Genomic DNA, 17230 nt, shown 5'->3' with positions numbered 1-17230 from the left:
ACATTTATTGAAATCAGCCACGGATTTTCGGATCTTTATTAATATCGACATTTTAAGTATGTTATCTAGCGGTTTATCACCGCCAAAATGTATGAAGGGGTGATCGATCGTGTCAAAAAATAATTTCATATTTATTTTATTTATTCCTTGAACTCTGAGGAAGGTTTTTATGGAGAGAAAAATTAAAGCGTAAACCAGTTTATATTCTGGAAAATCGAGCTGTCTCTATGCCGTAGCATAGATACTGTTCCATTTTACATTTTATTTCATATTAAAAAAAAATTAAATGTTGAGAAGCAGCTACTAAAAAGGTAGGGTAAGTAACAAAATCTTATTAGGGCGAAACGAATTTCGCGGGAACATTTAGTTTGGAATAAAATGCACATACATAAATAATTATTTAATAAATTTAATTTTAATTAATTTATCTACATCACAGTTTTATTGTGCAGTATTTCGATAATATCCATAACAGTCACTGTACAACCAGATATCAGACATGTAAAACCAAATGCGACGATTAAAATGTTCTTCAGCAAAACCCATTTAAGGAATCCCAGATCCTTCCAGCGGAATACGGTTTCCACTATTCCGGGAATAATCAGTCCCAATATTGAATAAAAACAGGCTCCCACGAGATTTATAATCTGTTCCAGTAGCGGTAGCGCTACGCCGATTCCAACTGGAAATGTATTATTAAAATGTCAAAGTATTATGTATATAATTGAATGGATTAAAGAGGAATAACATTGTATGTAAGCAATGAGTTAGGTTTCATTGTATGATTATAATTAGATGTAGCAAGATGACCTCATAACATACTTGTTATGAGGTTAAAGCACGTTTGAAGATGAGACAATTAAAATATATAAATTACCATCACTATTTGTCTATTCCAATTTTTTGAAGTGAAACTTCTTTAGGCGCATGAGGGTAAAATTTTTACGGATGAATAATATTAGCGTCACGATGATGTGCAGCGTAAAAACGCTGTCAAAGAAAAGGGAGAGAGCGATTGAGAGAGAGTAAGAAGGGCATTAATTACCTTATATATATTCTATTTTTAAAATTAAAATTTCGTAAAGAGAATTTATGAAATATTAGTATATGGGCGGATGCCCTTCATTATTAGAATCAGCCATGTCTTAATAATTTTAATGTTGGTCACCAAACTCAAAATCTATTTACTATTCATTAGGAAATCTCTTAAACAAGCACTTTCAATTAGTTTTGTAACAAAAAGACACCAGATTATTTAGAACAAAAGCGATTCGTCGCAGACGTGGTGCGCTCGCCGTTGACGTTCGAAAAACTCCAAACGATTTCAACATGGCCGCGCTGACCATCGATACGACGCTCCGCCAGACTTGACAACTGTCAAATCTCGTTCCAATATTTGCAGTATTTCTTAACATGGCGCTAGGAATGCGCCGTCACGGCCGGACTGACTTTCGACCGTCCTCGGGCGCATCAGATTGCAGTCCTGTAACAGTGACACAATCAATCGGACAGGTGTCAGTAAATCTACCCGCTCGCCCAACCTGACAAGCTATGACTACTAGACGTAATGCTACTGTCATACAACTATGACTATCAGAATAAAAAAAGCGTGTGTCCTTTCGACCACTCATGGACCGGACGGCACCTTTTTCTAATCACTTAACAAACATTACACTCTTTATCTAACAAACATACTCACAGTATCAATTTGGACCGGACGAGTGTGTCCTTTCGACCAGCCACTCGTGCATGGACCGGACGACACTGTCCCTTCGACCAATTAACACCTAAGATTGGACCGGACGGGTGTGTCCTTTCGACCAGCCACTCGTGCATGGACCGGACGACACTGTCCCTTCGACCAATTAACACCTAAGATTGGACCGGACGGGTGTGTCCTTTCGACCAGCCACTCGTGCATGGACCGGACGACACTGTCCCTTCGACCAATGAACACTTAAGATTGGACCGGATGAATGTGTCCCTTCGACCAGCCGCTATCAGCTGCGTGGCCCGGACGACATTATCCTTTCGACCAATGAACACTTACGGTTGGACCGGATGAATGTGTCCCTTCAACCAGCCGCTATCAGCTGCGTGGCCCGGACGACATTATCCTTTCGACCAACGAACACTTAAGGTTGGACCGGATGAATGTGTCCCTACGACCAGCCGCTATCAGCTGCATGGCCCGGACGACATTATCCTTTCGACCACCTTCACACACACACACACACACCACGTTATTCAATGACTCATCTCACTAATCATGCCAACATAGTTAAGTAAACTTCAGCGCTTACAGATTACACATACCTATAAGTTACGGACTGTCTTGCTCTGCGTGAATACGGACCTCATGCTCAAAGATTTCGCGATCTGAAATGTTACTTAGGGTATCAGACTCCGCTGTAAGCGTGTCTGATCCTGCGGACAGTGTATCGGAGCCTGCAGTCAATATATATCACAAACATTCGGTCTGTCGAGGTGACTATTATCGAGTTCAACATCGTTCGGCGCCGTCATGGCCTCTTCTTCAGTCATCAAACTAGTAGATATTTCAACTAACCCGTCATGGCCCCGAGGTACTGGACGCAAGTTCTCGTGCGCGTATTTGAAAGTACGATGTGAACCGGTTATGCTTTTCAACTCGTAACGGTCATTATCTAATATTGCGATTATTACATAAGGACCCCTAAACTTCCTATCTAACTTGGTTTGGTTGCGTTCACAACTTTTGATGAATACGAAATCGCCTTTAGAAAATGGCTTGATAGTAGCTCGACCCTGGTTAAATCGTAAAGTATCGGATGCGGCTGCCCTTTGTATGTTAAGAGACGCATCTTGCCTAGCTGACTCTACGTCAATTCGCTGTTCTTGTTCTGAATCTGGACTTGAACACCTAATTCTCGACATACCTAGAGATTGAGAACGGATACCGCACATGAGTTCAGTTGTCGTAAATTTGGTGACTGTAGACCTAGTACTATTAAGCGCTAATTGCACATTACCTAACTCGTCACGCCACGCTTTATTGGGATCGTTTTCGATAATCGTTAGCAAACTTTTCAAAGTGCGCATCACACGCTCGACTTGCCCGTTTACCTTGCTGGAGCCAGTTGCTATAAAATGCAGCTTAATGTTATGTTCTGAACAAAAGTTCTTGAAATCCTGGCTAACGTAACACTTGCCTTGATCAGCTATTATGCGCTTAGGTGCTCCAAAAAGGCAAACGGCACTTTTAATGGCTTGAACCGCACTAGCTGCGTCTAATGATGAGGTGTGCTCTAATAATACGTATTTAGTGAACGCATCAATAATTACTGAACAATATTCCTTACGGTCACTTTTTCCACTTAGTTTGCCGGTGAAGTCTATATGAATCGTGTGCCACGGTACCGGAGCTTTTGGAATAGAATGTAGCTGCACAGGCTGAGTACCTGAGGGACCTTTTGATGCCTTGCAGACAATGCAAGAGTCAATAAATTTTCTAACGCACTTGGACATCTGAGGGAACCAGTACTGTTCGTACAGTTTGTCCAGTGTTTTGTCACCACCCAGATGTTGTAACTCGTTATGAACGTGATTAATCAAAGTCCATATTAGGGAGCGAGGGACGACTGGCAGCCATGATATAATATTGTTTCTTACAACCTTCCTATAAAGAATGCCATTCCTAACGTCATATGTCTGACCAACCGTTTCAGGAAAATCGTTATTATTGTGCTTGTTGATCAAGTCTTGGACCTCTGCATCACGTTTCTGTTCTACAGAAAGCCAACCGTGATGTAATTCTACAAAATTTACTATCTGAATTGTAGGTTTTGAAGAGACTTGTGACTCGGAAATTAAGCTATTGGGGTCCGGCAGGGGATTTCTAGAAAGGTAATCCGCGTGTTCCATGCCACGACCTTCGCGATATATGATATCGAAATCGTAGGCTTGTAAAAATGCCCACCAGCGATGAACACGTGGGGTTAGGTCAGTTTTAGATTTCGATGCTTTTAATGAGTTACAGTCCGTGAAAACCTTGAAACGTCGGCCGTATAAATAATGCCGGAAGTGTTCTACCGCTCGTACGACTGCCAGCGTTTCCAGTTCGTATGAGTGGTAGCGGGACTCTACTTCAGAGGTTCGTCGGCTAAAGTATTCTACAACATGGGGCAGGTCTTTCTTTTTCTGTATTAAGATCGCCCCATATCCCTCCGAGCCAGCGTCGCAATGCAATTCAACGGGTAAGTCCGGGTTAAAGATCATCAGAACTGGTTCGAAGGTAAGCATCTGTATAATGGTATTACGGATATGGGCGTCGTTGAACAGTTTTATGGGGTAGACCCCTATCAATCAATTTCTAACTCTCCTGTGTTCACGCGTTTACGGGGAACACTATCCACGAAACTGCTAGCATATTTGTCCAATAGTCTAATAAGGGCATCTCTATCATCAGCTGCCAAATCCGTATCTATCCGAGTAAAGTATGGCTGGGTAACAATCGCCTCACAAACATTAACTTCAAATTATCATTATTAATTTTGACGCTCACACCGTTTTCTAAAATGTCCCTACCTATTATAACAGGGTCCGTAAGACATGAGTCTGGTACTACATGAAATGTCAAGTTTTATAAAATTTTCAAAATTAACCTCACTCGAAATCTGTGACGTAGATTTTATTTCATCACCACCAATGCCCGCAAGATACACAAGATCATTGCGCACAGTACTTGGGAACTTAGTATAATAGCTCTCTTTTATCAACGAGCAAGACAATCCGCTATCAAACAAAAAGAAAGGAGACTGACTCACCAGATGACATCCTCAAGGTGCCCCTCGACAGCCACTGTTCGCAGATATTGACCTATTACCTTGCAGTAGATCCACCACCTTTTTTCCTTTTCTTTACAAATTGTTGCTATGTGTCCAACTTGACCGCATATATAACAGGTTACGGTAGAAGTTTTCTCGGGGGCACGTGTTGCAGTTGACGGATCCTGCTGTCATCCTAGAAGAATCAGGAAATCTTGCGTCCACAATTCTAGGTCGCTTGAAATCAGGCTCTTGGATTTCAGTAACCTCCGATCTTCGCTTTAGAGATAAGCCTCTTAAGATTCTAAACAGCTGAGGTTTGGTAGTGACAGTATATGCGTTTAGCTCACGGCGTATCAAACCATCCTTCTGACATAAGACCGATATGACGAAGCCAGTTATAACATCTTCTCGCATTTGGGTTTTAGGTATAGTTTCGATCATATTCCATAAGCGCAGGCCAGCTTCTGCTGCAGTTTCTTTGTTTCAATTTGAAAACGTAATATTTCATCAAAGTAGTTCAAGCACGAGGCTGCGCGCCCTTTCAGTGCACTGGTAAGAGCCACTAGTAAATCTACGCCCTCTAAATGTTTAGTCAGTACTATGAGCTCTGTAATCTTACACCAACATTCTATATCCGCGTCTGCGTCTTCCGGATTAAACTCTACGAGTTTCACTGTACTAGACTGGGCATTAGCAGTTGCCACCGGTGGTTGCGTTGTCGCTAACATCCGAGTAAGTAAAATTTCCATATTACTTAACAACTTCAAGGCGCTATTTTAGTCAGGTGGTTGTTTTTGCACGGTCAGTAGCGCATGGGATCCCACTTCTGATATGGGCGGATGCCCTTCATTATTAGAATCAGCCATGTCTTAATAATTTTAATGTTGGTCACCAAACTCAAAATCTATTTACTATTCATTAGGAAATCTCTTAAACAAGCACTTTCAATTAGTTTTGTAACAAAAAGACACCAGATTATTTAGAACAAAAGCGATTCGTCGCAGACGTGGTGCGCTCGCCGTTGACGTTCGAAAAACTCCAAACGATTTCAACATGGCCGCGCTGACCATCGATACGACGCTCCGCCAGACTTGACAACTGTCAAATCTCGTTCCAATATTTGCAGTATTTCTTAACATGGCGCTAGGAATGCGCCGTCAAGTATTTTATTTCTTATGCAAAATAATTTATTGAAATCTCATGACGAATGAACATTCACGAACAAAAATGACGAATTGTAAATTATAATGCCACGTGTTTTTATTATGGAAGAAATAAATTAAAAAAATTAAATTCATAATTTGTATTAATTTTTGACACTTTTAATATTTTAATGACAATTAAATTCATTAAATTCCTAACATATCTTCCTTTTCCCTCCCTCTAAGTCACGGAAATCTGAAGTTTGTATAAATATGAACAAGACTTAAAAATTTGTTTGCCAAAGAAGTTTCACTTCTGACATTATGTACTTTGTATGCTCGCATTTTTTTTTCAATTATGAGATAGTAAAAGTACAAAAATAATATAAATTACAGTATATACAACAACAAACGAGCAAGAAGGTCACCTAATGTAGATGTGATGTACACTCGAGAGTGTCTTTTAAGAATTAGTACGGTCTTTTCCTGAAGTACAAATTGGTTCGGCGGTCTTGTTCCACATAGTGGTAGTAGGCACAAATGCCGTAATAAGGCGAAGGAAAATAATAAGGCGAAAGGGGAAACTAAGAAGTTGAATGTATGCTATTTAATGATAGAAGTGTAGACTTTCTTGTGGTTCGCGATTTTATACAATGACCATTATGTGCTGTCATCATTAATCATAAAAAAAATATTTTTTGATAATAAATTCACTATTATAAAAATCTCTAACTACTTGTTACACAACTAAGGCACAATTAACCACATACCATAACGATAAAAGATAATTAGAAATTTAAAAGAAACATCAGCAGTACATACCACAGAAACAAACACCAAGAACTCGGCCTCCGATATCAATAAAAGTTCTGCAATTGTCTTTGACGTGACGATCTGTGTATCTCTTAAATATGTCGAAGACAACGTAGAATTGTAATGGATAAGTGAAGAAAATCGACAGAGCTATGCAACCCTTGGCGCAGATCGCAGGCCTGGATGGAAAGAAACAAAAAATTACGGATGGAAAACGTTTTTATTTTTTTAAAGATTTATAGTCAAAATGTTTAATTGGACAAGTAAATTACTGTATCTAGACTATTAATCTGTGGTTAGTAAATTATGTTTGGTTTAATAAAGAGACTCCTGACTCAGAAGCCATGCTTTCAAGTCCTGGCTGTGCATCTATGGATTCTCTCTTTGTTGCAATTAACATCATCATAATGGTGAAGGTTCCCTAATGCCTCGAGACAAGGATAGAGTGTTGTGGAGGCAGTAAGTCGACGTATCAGTTAGCTTTTCAAGATAGGCACGACTTTCAGTAATGAAGACCACGAGGAAGACATACAATAATGTGATGACTAGTTATCATTCGTTCGTTCATTTCGGTCTAACGTTCACTGCTGGACATAGACCTCTCCCCCACATTTACGACTCCCAGTACGACTAGTTCCCCACGCTTTGCATCCAATGCCTTCCCTCCACACTCACCAGGTCAACAGAGTTTTCGTTCAGTAACTATTTAAATCCAAGCTATTCGATGTCATGACCATGATTTATTGTAAATTTGGTTCCTTTTTTGTCAAAAATTATAATGTCATCATAACGGAATGCGAAAGTTGTCCATTACGACCTTTTTGACCTTGATATAGGCTTTTCTGAATCACGAAGACGATGCCTCAATTAGTGTTAAGTCGACGAATAAATAATGTATACACTTATAATCTAAATAATGAGTGTATTCTTTCATCAAGGACGTAACTGAACATGAATTACACTAACGCCTCTTAGTGATAATTAAAAGTGGAATGTTAATACATATCTGATAACAATGTCGGAGTGGTTCTTGAAGTATAAGCTTAGCAGATTAATCTGTATTTAGATATGGAATTAGGTAAACACATAATATTGCTTATAATTCTTAGAAAAGTATACTTTTATTTAGTACGAATCGTTAAAGATGGAGTCTACATATGTTTAAGTTTATATTGTCCTGAACATAATATTATAATCAATCTTTTATTTTGAATGGCCATGGTTGGTCGGTTATATGTCTACATTTGAAACTATTTACCAGGTCTGTTAATAAAATCGTGTCCAAAGATTAAAAAAAAAAAAAAAACTTTTGGTCACTGGTTTGTGTAGTAATAATTTCCACGTGTATATATTAGTTCGCTTCAACAGGGAAATTTGTGTCTATTATTTTATTTCCAGTATTCCCACAGCTACATTTATAATAATATCAAAACAAATACACAAAAAAACATAAAATGCAGTTGACAAATTAAAAAAAAAAATTCAAGATAAATGTAAGACCGTTACAATGTTTGTGCTTCATTCTAAGTAATGAGTTTCATTCTTGGTTAGGTCAATTTAAAGAGTAACTTTTTTTAATATTTAAATTAATAACCCACCAGTCATCTATAGGAAGATTAAGAGTGATGGATCCCCTTGCAAGGTCCCCGTATCGGAAGTAACCGAAGAGCCCAAGGGTGCTGTAAAAGAAGACAATGGCAGACATCGCCACTACAAGAACACTGGGGCAACCAAGAAAGTTCTGAGGTTTCTTCATCGCATTCTCAACGGGCATCACTAATCCAATTCCCTCCATTGCGAAGATAACAGTTCTGAAAAAGGTTTAGTTATTCGTTGTTAGGTCGGTGACGCATTTGCGAGTGTTCTGGCAATGTGAGTTTCCACAGGCATGTATCACTTAACATCAGCCTGCAGCTAAATTAAGAAAAAATAATGTTTATTTGACGTTTAAAACACAAAATTTTGGATAAAAAAAATGGGCTTTGGCTCAATATGACGTACTTTTATTGTATGAAATACAAACGACGAAATCGAATTTCTGGGTAATTTATTTTGTTTATTTAATAAAACTAACGGAGTTGACATGAGTACTGCCCTGCGATTCTGTAACTCACTTTTAGAACTCACACAGCGGTTTTCGCATCGGCGGTCGCTGTCAAATCAGTCGTGAAGCAGTCATTTTATGATTTGGCATTCTGATAAACAATAAACTACAAGCTCCCATCTTTTCAGAATGCCAAATCATAAAATGACTGCTTCACGACTGATTTGAGAGCGACCGCCGAGTTACAGAATCGCAGGGCTGAAATAACAAACATAATAGCAAAAAAGGTAAACTTAATAACAAAATCTCAATATTAAAGTCTAAATGGATGGGGCCAGTCAGTGGTTAGACTGGCCATTCCTGCAGTCTCATATCTCTAGTATTAAAGTACTTACGACATAAAAGCTGGGAGTCTGGCCGGGTCACCGACGATTTTCTTGTCTGAAAAATTTATCTCATCCCCAAATATATAGTAGAGGCAAATCACGTAGGTTGCGACGAGGAACAAATTTGCCAGCAACGAGAATATCGCGAGCCATTTCAAGTATTTCACTTGGCATAGTAAACATAATGGCACTAATGTAATCAAGCAGTAATACTCTACGGGTAGAACAACGCCAGGTACGTATCTATCTATTAACTGAAAAAAAAGATAAAATGACCATTAGGTTGCAGCTAGCTCATTCGACTCAAAATCATAAGGTTCTTAGGGTTTAGGGAAAGTCAGATTTAGAAACTAAATATGACTTTTGTATATCAAAATCTATCGTATACAGATACTGGCAAACATCTTGAACAAATGTCCTTGCCTGCGCAAGCGATTTTTAGGTAACACTTATGGTGCGCGGCGGCGGGATAGTGACGTGTGGATCACGTGATTGGTAAATCAGTTGACGTTTGTGTCCCGCGATGTGCAAACTTTCCCCCACTCCCTTGTTTAATGCTCAAGAAGTTTGCCATACACAATATTCAGAAATGCTTGAAGTCTTGGGCTTATTTGAGCCAAATGTGGAAATCGGCAACTTGAGCGAGACTAATGCGAAACTGGCGCCAACAAACGGACAATTGTGTAATTAAAAATACATATAATAATGAAATATGTAATGTTTAACAAATTACACAAATAAAACTTTTAAATATATTTTTTTATTTCTACTTTATTTGTTAATAATTCTTTTAACTAGTAACTTACTTTTTTCTTACAGTTCTAGTCTCAGATCATATTAATATGTTTAAACATATTTTTACAATGAATAAATTACAACCATTTTATATGACTTCACAGATTAGTATAAAGTATTACTGAAAACAATAGAAAGTAGACTTCGCGAAGTTTGACAAGTGTCTCTGATTTTGCCCGGACTTTGGCTTACAATAACGTATCTGAATCTCAGCCTTAAATCTCGGATGGAAAATAATTGCATTTTAATGATAGAAGTGATAAGTTATTAATGTTTAGTTTGAAAGGCAGTAAGACTCTGTAAGACGAGCGCATATTTTTTTCCTTTTCATAGTTTATTAGCATTTTACTATACACTTTAATGGATTATTCGCTTGCATATTTCTCTTTTTGATTATTTTATACGCGCCCGTGACCTAAAGTGCCGTAGAATAGTTGAGCATAGTTTGAAAAGAGTATGTACAAATTTAAGGGTAAATTTAATCTAAATATTTTGTCTGATTTCTCTTTCGTAGTGTGATGTCGGAATCCTAGACAACGAGATAGACACTGATTTACGGCCTTATAAAACGTGGATAGGTTAGTGTAATTACCTTTGTTACGATATTATTTCCACATAAAAATAATGGTAACCATGGAAATAGCTTGCTTTACGTTTTATAATAAGGTCGTTGATATTGCAAATATCTAATGGGATCAAAGATTGTATTTTATTTCCACCTAGCTTCGTTACGCCTTAATATGATTTTTTAATTAGACTACCTTTTTAGTGGCTACATATGGAACATTTTACTTTCCTCCCCATAGATACTTTTCCTCAGAGTTCAAGAACAAATTTAAAAAAAGACTCGAATTGGTCCAGCCGTCTTCAAGTTATTTTGCAATTCATTTTTATTTAAATAGATATATGAAATTTAAAAAAAATCTTTAAATAACTAAATAAAGATTTCTAGAATAATATTGTAATTACTAACCTGTTTGATAGAATCCGATATAAGAACTGTGTAAATACAACAAACGCCAACGTAAGTTGATAATAGCGAAAACTCCGCTATAATGCTGTAATGAAAAAAGTGTAGATCTATTTATTTAGTTCCCAAGTATCAAATTAATAATAATAATGCAGTGGACTACCCTGTGTGGTTCTTGTGGGATTGCATTTGTTTCTTTGATGTTTTTGTGCACAGAAGGGATTTGCACACAACCATAGGTTAGAAAGAACGCTTAAGCCACTAAGGAGAAACCTAGATACAGGTAGGAAAATGTTTAATTTAAGTTTTCTTGTTTTTTATGTATTTTTTTTTATAGAACGGCTCATCTGATGTTAAGTGATGTCCGCTCATGGACACTCTCAATGCTCTTTTCTTGAAGGATCCTAAGTCGAATTGGTTCAGAAATACTTCAGTGGGCAGCTGGTTCCACATAGTGGTGGTGTGCGGAAAAAACTGCCTTGAAAAACGCTGAGTTGTGAAACGGCGGACGTCGAGGTGATACGGGTGGAATATCGTATTCTGCCTCGACGTCCGATGATGAAACTCAGCTGCAGGTATTAATCCGAATACGTACTTATGTACTTTGTACTTTATGTATATGTGTTTTAATTGACTTATGTTTTTTTATATTTTGTTTAGCAATAAAATCTGTTTTGGCTTTGCTACTGTAGCTGTAAGATTACTTATAAAAAAATAAAATTCCGAAAAATTATTTAAGAAGTTCTCTGTACAGTATGAATTAAAGCATTTACTTAATTATGGAACAATAAGTTAGCTTGGCCAATCAACAAACTGGGCAGGGAGGAGTGATGGTAGGAGAAGTCGGGGTGAAGTGCCTGCCCGTTGGTCTGACCAATTATGGGTCTCCAAATTCCTAATGCCCGAAGACATGAGGATAGGGATAGGGACGCACCAAGTCGACGTATCAGTTAGGGGTTTTCAAGGCAGGTAAGACCTTCAGTAATGAAGACTCAGAAGAAGATGTAGCAATAAAGTGGTCGAAAGTTATTAAAGGCCTGTAAGTTATGATCCCAAACTCAATCAGGGCTAGTTGGTAATTCTAATAATGTAAGATATTTGTTACGAAATCGATATTAAATATTCAAATTGTATATTACCTGGCGGTTTTTGCATAGCGCCGTAGACATTTAGGTCCATTTGCGAAGGCAGACTCGCAAGTCTCGGCATAGTTTAACTGAGGTTTCTTTTCTATTTTACAACAGCCTCTAGAAGTTTTTACCTTGAATGGAAATCGAATAAAATGTAACATACAAAATATTTATTGGAATAAGAACTTATTTCGGGAACAAATTACGATTTTAGATGAGAATTTATCGATTTTGAAAGCTGAAATAGTGTTATATTTTCATCATTATGTTAAAACTAATATTTAAACGACGTACCTACACTGCCACTTTTCTTAAAAAAACTTTTCAAATTTATTTTAGTTTTCTATTTATCCACTTTGTAGGTATATATATGTGTTATTAAATTAACAATTTATTTCATAGTATTTATAAAGTGAAAATCATGCTTATTTGATATACATAATGTGTGAATTCAATCATAATTTCAAGAAAAATGAGAAATCTTGTTGCAAATCTTACATTGTTATTTTGTGGCATACAGATAATTTCAATACAAATAAAATCGATTCACAAAATAAACATACGTAGAATTATATATTTGTATTATTAAATATATAAACTTACGAGAATATGAATACAATGCCCACATATGATACCAATAAGGAAGGTGCCTATTATACCAATTGCCCATCCAGAGTTGGAGAACGCGAGTGGGCCAGCTAAGAGGCCGGAACCCAAAGATGCTTTAATGATGTTTGCAGTAGCTCTGAAATCCCTGAAACACAGATGAAATAATGACAAATTATATTGTAAACAATAAAAATGTATTTAATTATAAGTAAGCCAAAAAAGGGTGCGTGTACTTATGTACGCGCGTAAGAAGTAATACTTCTTTGCCATTATTAAAAATAGTTTTTGATTGCATGCAAATAATTACAATTAAATAATCAAAGACTGGAAAAGGAGTCATTAAAGTCAATAAAGTTCAGTTTACATTTGAAAAATTAAATAAATAAATATTTATTAATATTATATTTATATTTATTATTATTTTCTAATATTGAGTAGTATTGATTTAAATATTCAATTTAAATCACTTCTGATTATAATTCAGACGCACATATAAAATTGTAACAACAATTATAACAATTGTAAAAATAAAATCGCACTTGTATAATGATAACAAAATGAAAACACGTGTTTTAACAAATGTTAGATGCGCACATAGAAAGAAAGTCACAGCCGGGGATCGAACCTACGACCTCAGGGATGTGAGTCGCACGCTGAAGCTGCTAGGCCAACACTGCTCAATTAGATTAAACACAAAACATAAAATGAGGGTTAAATTCCAATAAAAAATAAAAAACAACATATGTTTATTATGGAACATAAGATACATGATACATCCCTACTCATCGGCAAAGAAGACAGAGGGAGTAGGCCGGCGTAAAAAACTCTCGGTACTCTTTTAAAATAGCAAATCATCAAACAACACTTATTTTAAAACAAATATCGCAAATTAATTAGAAGTAGCCCGTCTAGCACTAGTATAGTCCCAGGCCCTTTTATCACTATTGATATATCTTGTTACTATTCATACTATTACTTTATAGTGTTAATAAATGAAACATACAAGGGACGATCTGATAAGTAAAATATATATACTGCGTTAGATTCTCAATTTAAGCTGTCTAGTTTGTGTAATACAGCTATTACTTGATAAAATATTATATTTAGTGTTTGCTAGTCCACGGATATCGATATGAGGCCACTTGACTTCAGATACGCAATAATTTAGCATAGATTATTTGTAACCACGCATAAATATGATTTATTATTATTCGTAGCAGTAATACAGTAAAATTAAAATAAATAAATGAAAAGAAGGGCAACTGGCGGTTTATATCTTTCGAACGATATGTTTCAGGCTTCCTTATCGTGAGGAAACTGTCTTATCCAAAAAGATGGCGGTGTTAGATATTAGAAAAAAAAGTATTAGAAAAAAAATATCATGAAACAGATACAAAAATATTACGCCCAAACCAAAAAACATTATAAAACACTGTTTATTTTATAAATATTTATCTTGTAAAAGTGATAGAAAGTTATAACCTAAGCTGAAAGAAAAGATGTACTTATCTATTACATAATTGCTATATAAACAATTTAATCTAATTACCATTAGGACATAATTCTTTAAGTAACCTTAACATATAAAATATAACAGTAATCTTTATGGTTTATTTGCATATACATATAGCCATACATACATGCTGCGTTAATAAAAAAAAAAAGATTATATTTACAAAATGATCTTATAGTCATGTCCTACAAGGCACCAATGAAAACTCAGTTTTGTATCGCGCAGCCCGGATATACAAGGACCACTATTCAAGCCTTGATTTGTTTAAGCTATCGCGGAACATGCTTTAAAGGAGTAGGTATTAAGAATATCCAAAGCGCTAAATAACCTGCAGGTTATTTATGTGTGTGTATGTGTGTGTGTGGAGTGTGCTCATTATGCATAATGAGCACACTTCACACACACACCCTCACGTACAATCCCTCACTTTCACACCATCACACAACACAGCCGAATTTGGTATTACTTAGTTAAATTATTTAATCATTTTTTATTGTATTCCATATTTGGCTATATCTTTAGTATAATTGTTTTTAGTTATATATAATTTATGTTAGCTGTAGGATTACGAAATAAATAAAAAATAAGGTTGCCTCGCTTTTAGAGTGTTCATGAACGCTGATACGGCTTTTGAGTCCTTAGCGCATTACCATCATTACTTAGTTACTAGCTGAGGGCCAGCCCTAATATGTAACGTCTATGACCTCTAACTGTCAAATGTGATACGAAAGCACGTTTAAATATATGCATATCGATTTTGTATAACGAGTAATTTTATTTAGTTTAAACTGATGTCTCAATGAAATTCAAAATAAATTGGTTAGTCTAATTAGCTGGCGCAGTCTAGTTAATTTCATACTGTTGTGGTTATAGTTAAAGTGCAACCTTAAATTCATTATTATATATTGTGGTTAATTAATTTACATATTTCAAGGCTTACTTTCAAGGCATTCGATAAAAATAAGTGGGTACCTAACAGGTATTTAGGTTATGCATTGATGGATTATATAGTTATGATAATTTTAGGTCCGAATGCAACATGAACTAGAAATAGCTTTGGAATAGAATTTATTGTTTATGGAATTGTATTCTTTTAGAATATCATGCATATATACTCCATAGTGTAAACCTTTATTGAGAATAGGTATACTATTTGGCGGTTAGGTGACACAATGCTTATGTTTTTTGATAAAACGTACAAATTATATTCAAGAGTTTCATGTCATTGATGGAGGTCAACAATTAGTCATCCAATTTCCAAAACATTTCAAACACATATTTTTTGTTGATTTCCTTCGCGTGTAAACGGAAAAGTATTAATGAATTTTTAATTAATGAAATTTATATTAATGAATTTTGTATTAATGAAATAAATATTATTGAACTTTATATTAATGAAATTTATCTATGGACTGGTGAAATATTCAAAACCGGTTTCAGGGATTACGAGTACATCGTACAGGAGACGAACTGGACAAGCGTGTGTCTGCAAACAGAACAAAGGCCAGGTCCTGATCATAGTTATGCCTATTGGGACCACGACTGCCCCTTTTTATTACCCGTTTGAAAGAGCCATCGGCAATTGATGTACCTGTTCCGACACCGGGATACCCTATTTTTAATTTTTTTTTAATTTGCGGGTAGGTACAACGGTTAACATTACTTATTAAATTAACATCAAAATTACTTACGAACTGGGCTTGAGGACTTTCCTGTGTTCGTAGGGATTATATTCACCTTCCTTCGTTTCGGACATATTAACTTTTTCACTCATTTCTTTTTCTGTAGCCTCACAGCCGTGATTAGACACGTAATAATCACTATGGTAAATTAATTTAAACCTCTTTGACTGATTTGGTTTTAATTGTAATAATCATTTCATTTAAATTTGGAACGACGTTAATTGACGTGTTCATTCAATAATGTGCTGACAGAATACGTTGTTTCCTCGCTAACTTTGACACTACGTATGTATAGAAATTCTGCGACTAACGTCAAGCAAATTATCAAGCGCTGTCTGCGTTTTATTTAACAAGCAATGACATCTATGAAATGTATGCTGAAGTTGTTTTGATTTATTCAGCGGATTAAATATTAAGAAGGGGCAATAAAGTTATTATGGCTTTGATAAAGTTTTTACGAGATAGCAGGATTGAAGGTTTCATTAGAAGTATACGTGTTTTTTGATATTTCACATCTCTGATTTATATAACCTTCATTAAAAAAATATGTATTAGTGTTTCTATCTAATAAGTTATAAGCATGCCCAATGTATTATTGTATTACGAGTACTAGTTACTATATTTTCTCATATATGTGTATATATTCTTAATGAGACGTATCTTAAACCTGCTTCGTTTTAAACGTTTAAGTATGTTTTCAATTCTTTAAGGAGGACTCCAGTGCCTTAAAAACCAGTACAGTGCGTTTTTAAAACGTGTTAAAATAAATAAATCAGTGGCGCTTCAACCTCTTTAGGTCTTGGCCTCAGATTTCTGAATCTGTTTCATGATCACACATTTTTAAATGTAATAGGCAAGTAGGTGATCAGCCTCCAGTGCCTGACACACGCCGTCGAATTTTTGGGTCTAAGACATGTCGGTTTCCTCACGATGTTTTCCTTCGCCGTTCGAAATGTTAAATGCGCACATAGAAAGAAAGTCCATTGGTGCACAGCCGGGGATCGAACCCACGACCTCAGATATGAGAGTCGCACGCTGAAGCCACTATGTCAACATTGCTCCTTTTTTTTTTTAAATAAAAAAATAAAAACATGTTAAAACGGTAAAAATTTCGAAATTTAAATAATAAATATAACATTTTATCGACTGAAGCGAAAATTTGTTTGCAAGTGATAAAATTAATGACCTTGGAGCGGCAAGGAAAATTGTATCCGAATCTTATAATCAGAGTAAATTTCATCTTTTTTGGTCAATTTTAGTTGTTCCTGGGTTCAATTAAAATAATGAATAATGAAAAAATTAACACATTATTGTTTCTACCCAATGTGGAGGAATATG

At 35.9% G+C, this 17230-nt stretch overlaps 1 protein-coding gene across 1 annotated transcript; it reads right to left on the bottom strand.

Annotated features, from left to right (window-relative positions):
* Positions 1-387: 387 nt before the first annotated feature.
* Positions 388-16194, bottom strand: LOC125057884 (proton-coupled amino acid transporter-like protein pathetic). Its single transcript, XM_047661815.1, has 8 exons — positions 15902-16194; positions 12692-12842; positions 12098-12219; positions 10962-11046; positions 9203-9447; positions 8362-8574; positions 6773-6942; positions 388-682 (listed from the first exon to the last, which is right to left on the bottom strand). Exons 1-8 carry the CDS (start codon positions 15982-15984, stop codon positions 429-431), a joined length of 1323 nt encoding a protein of 440 aa, XP_047517771.1. The 5' UTR covers positions 15985-16194; the 3' UTR covers positions 388-428.
* Between the last annotated feature and the right edge of the window lie 1036 nt (positions 16195-17230).

Source organism: Pieris napi, chromosome 17 (assembly GCF_905475465.1).
Source record: "Pieris napi chromosome 17, ilPieNapi1.2, whole genome shotgun sequence".
Lineage (NCBI taxonomy): Eukaryota > Metazoa > Arthropoda > Insecta > Lepidoptera > Pieridae > Pieris > Pieris napi.
Note: the sequence above shows the minus strand (reverse complement) of the source record. Positions and strands in the feature narration are given on the sequence as shown.

Bases quoted from the DNA above. Each gene is read 5' to 3' on its own strand.
- LOC125057884 (XM_047661815.1), bottom strand. From the start codon at position 15,984: ATGAGTGAAAAAGTTAATATGTCCGAAACGAAGGAAGGTGAATATAAT. The intron at 12,843-15,901 runs GTAAGTAATTTT...TCTGTGTTTCAG, and splicing joins AAAGTCCTCAAGCCCAGTTC to GGATTTCAGAGCTACTGCAA. The intron at 6,943-8,361 runs GTGGGTTATTAA...CTTTCCATCCAG, and splicing joins AATCTTCCTATAGATGACTG to GCCTGCGATCTGCGCCAAGG.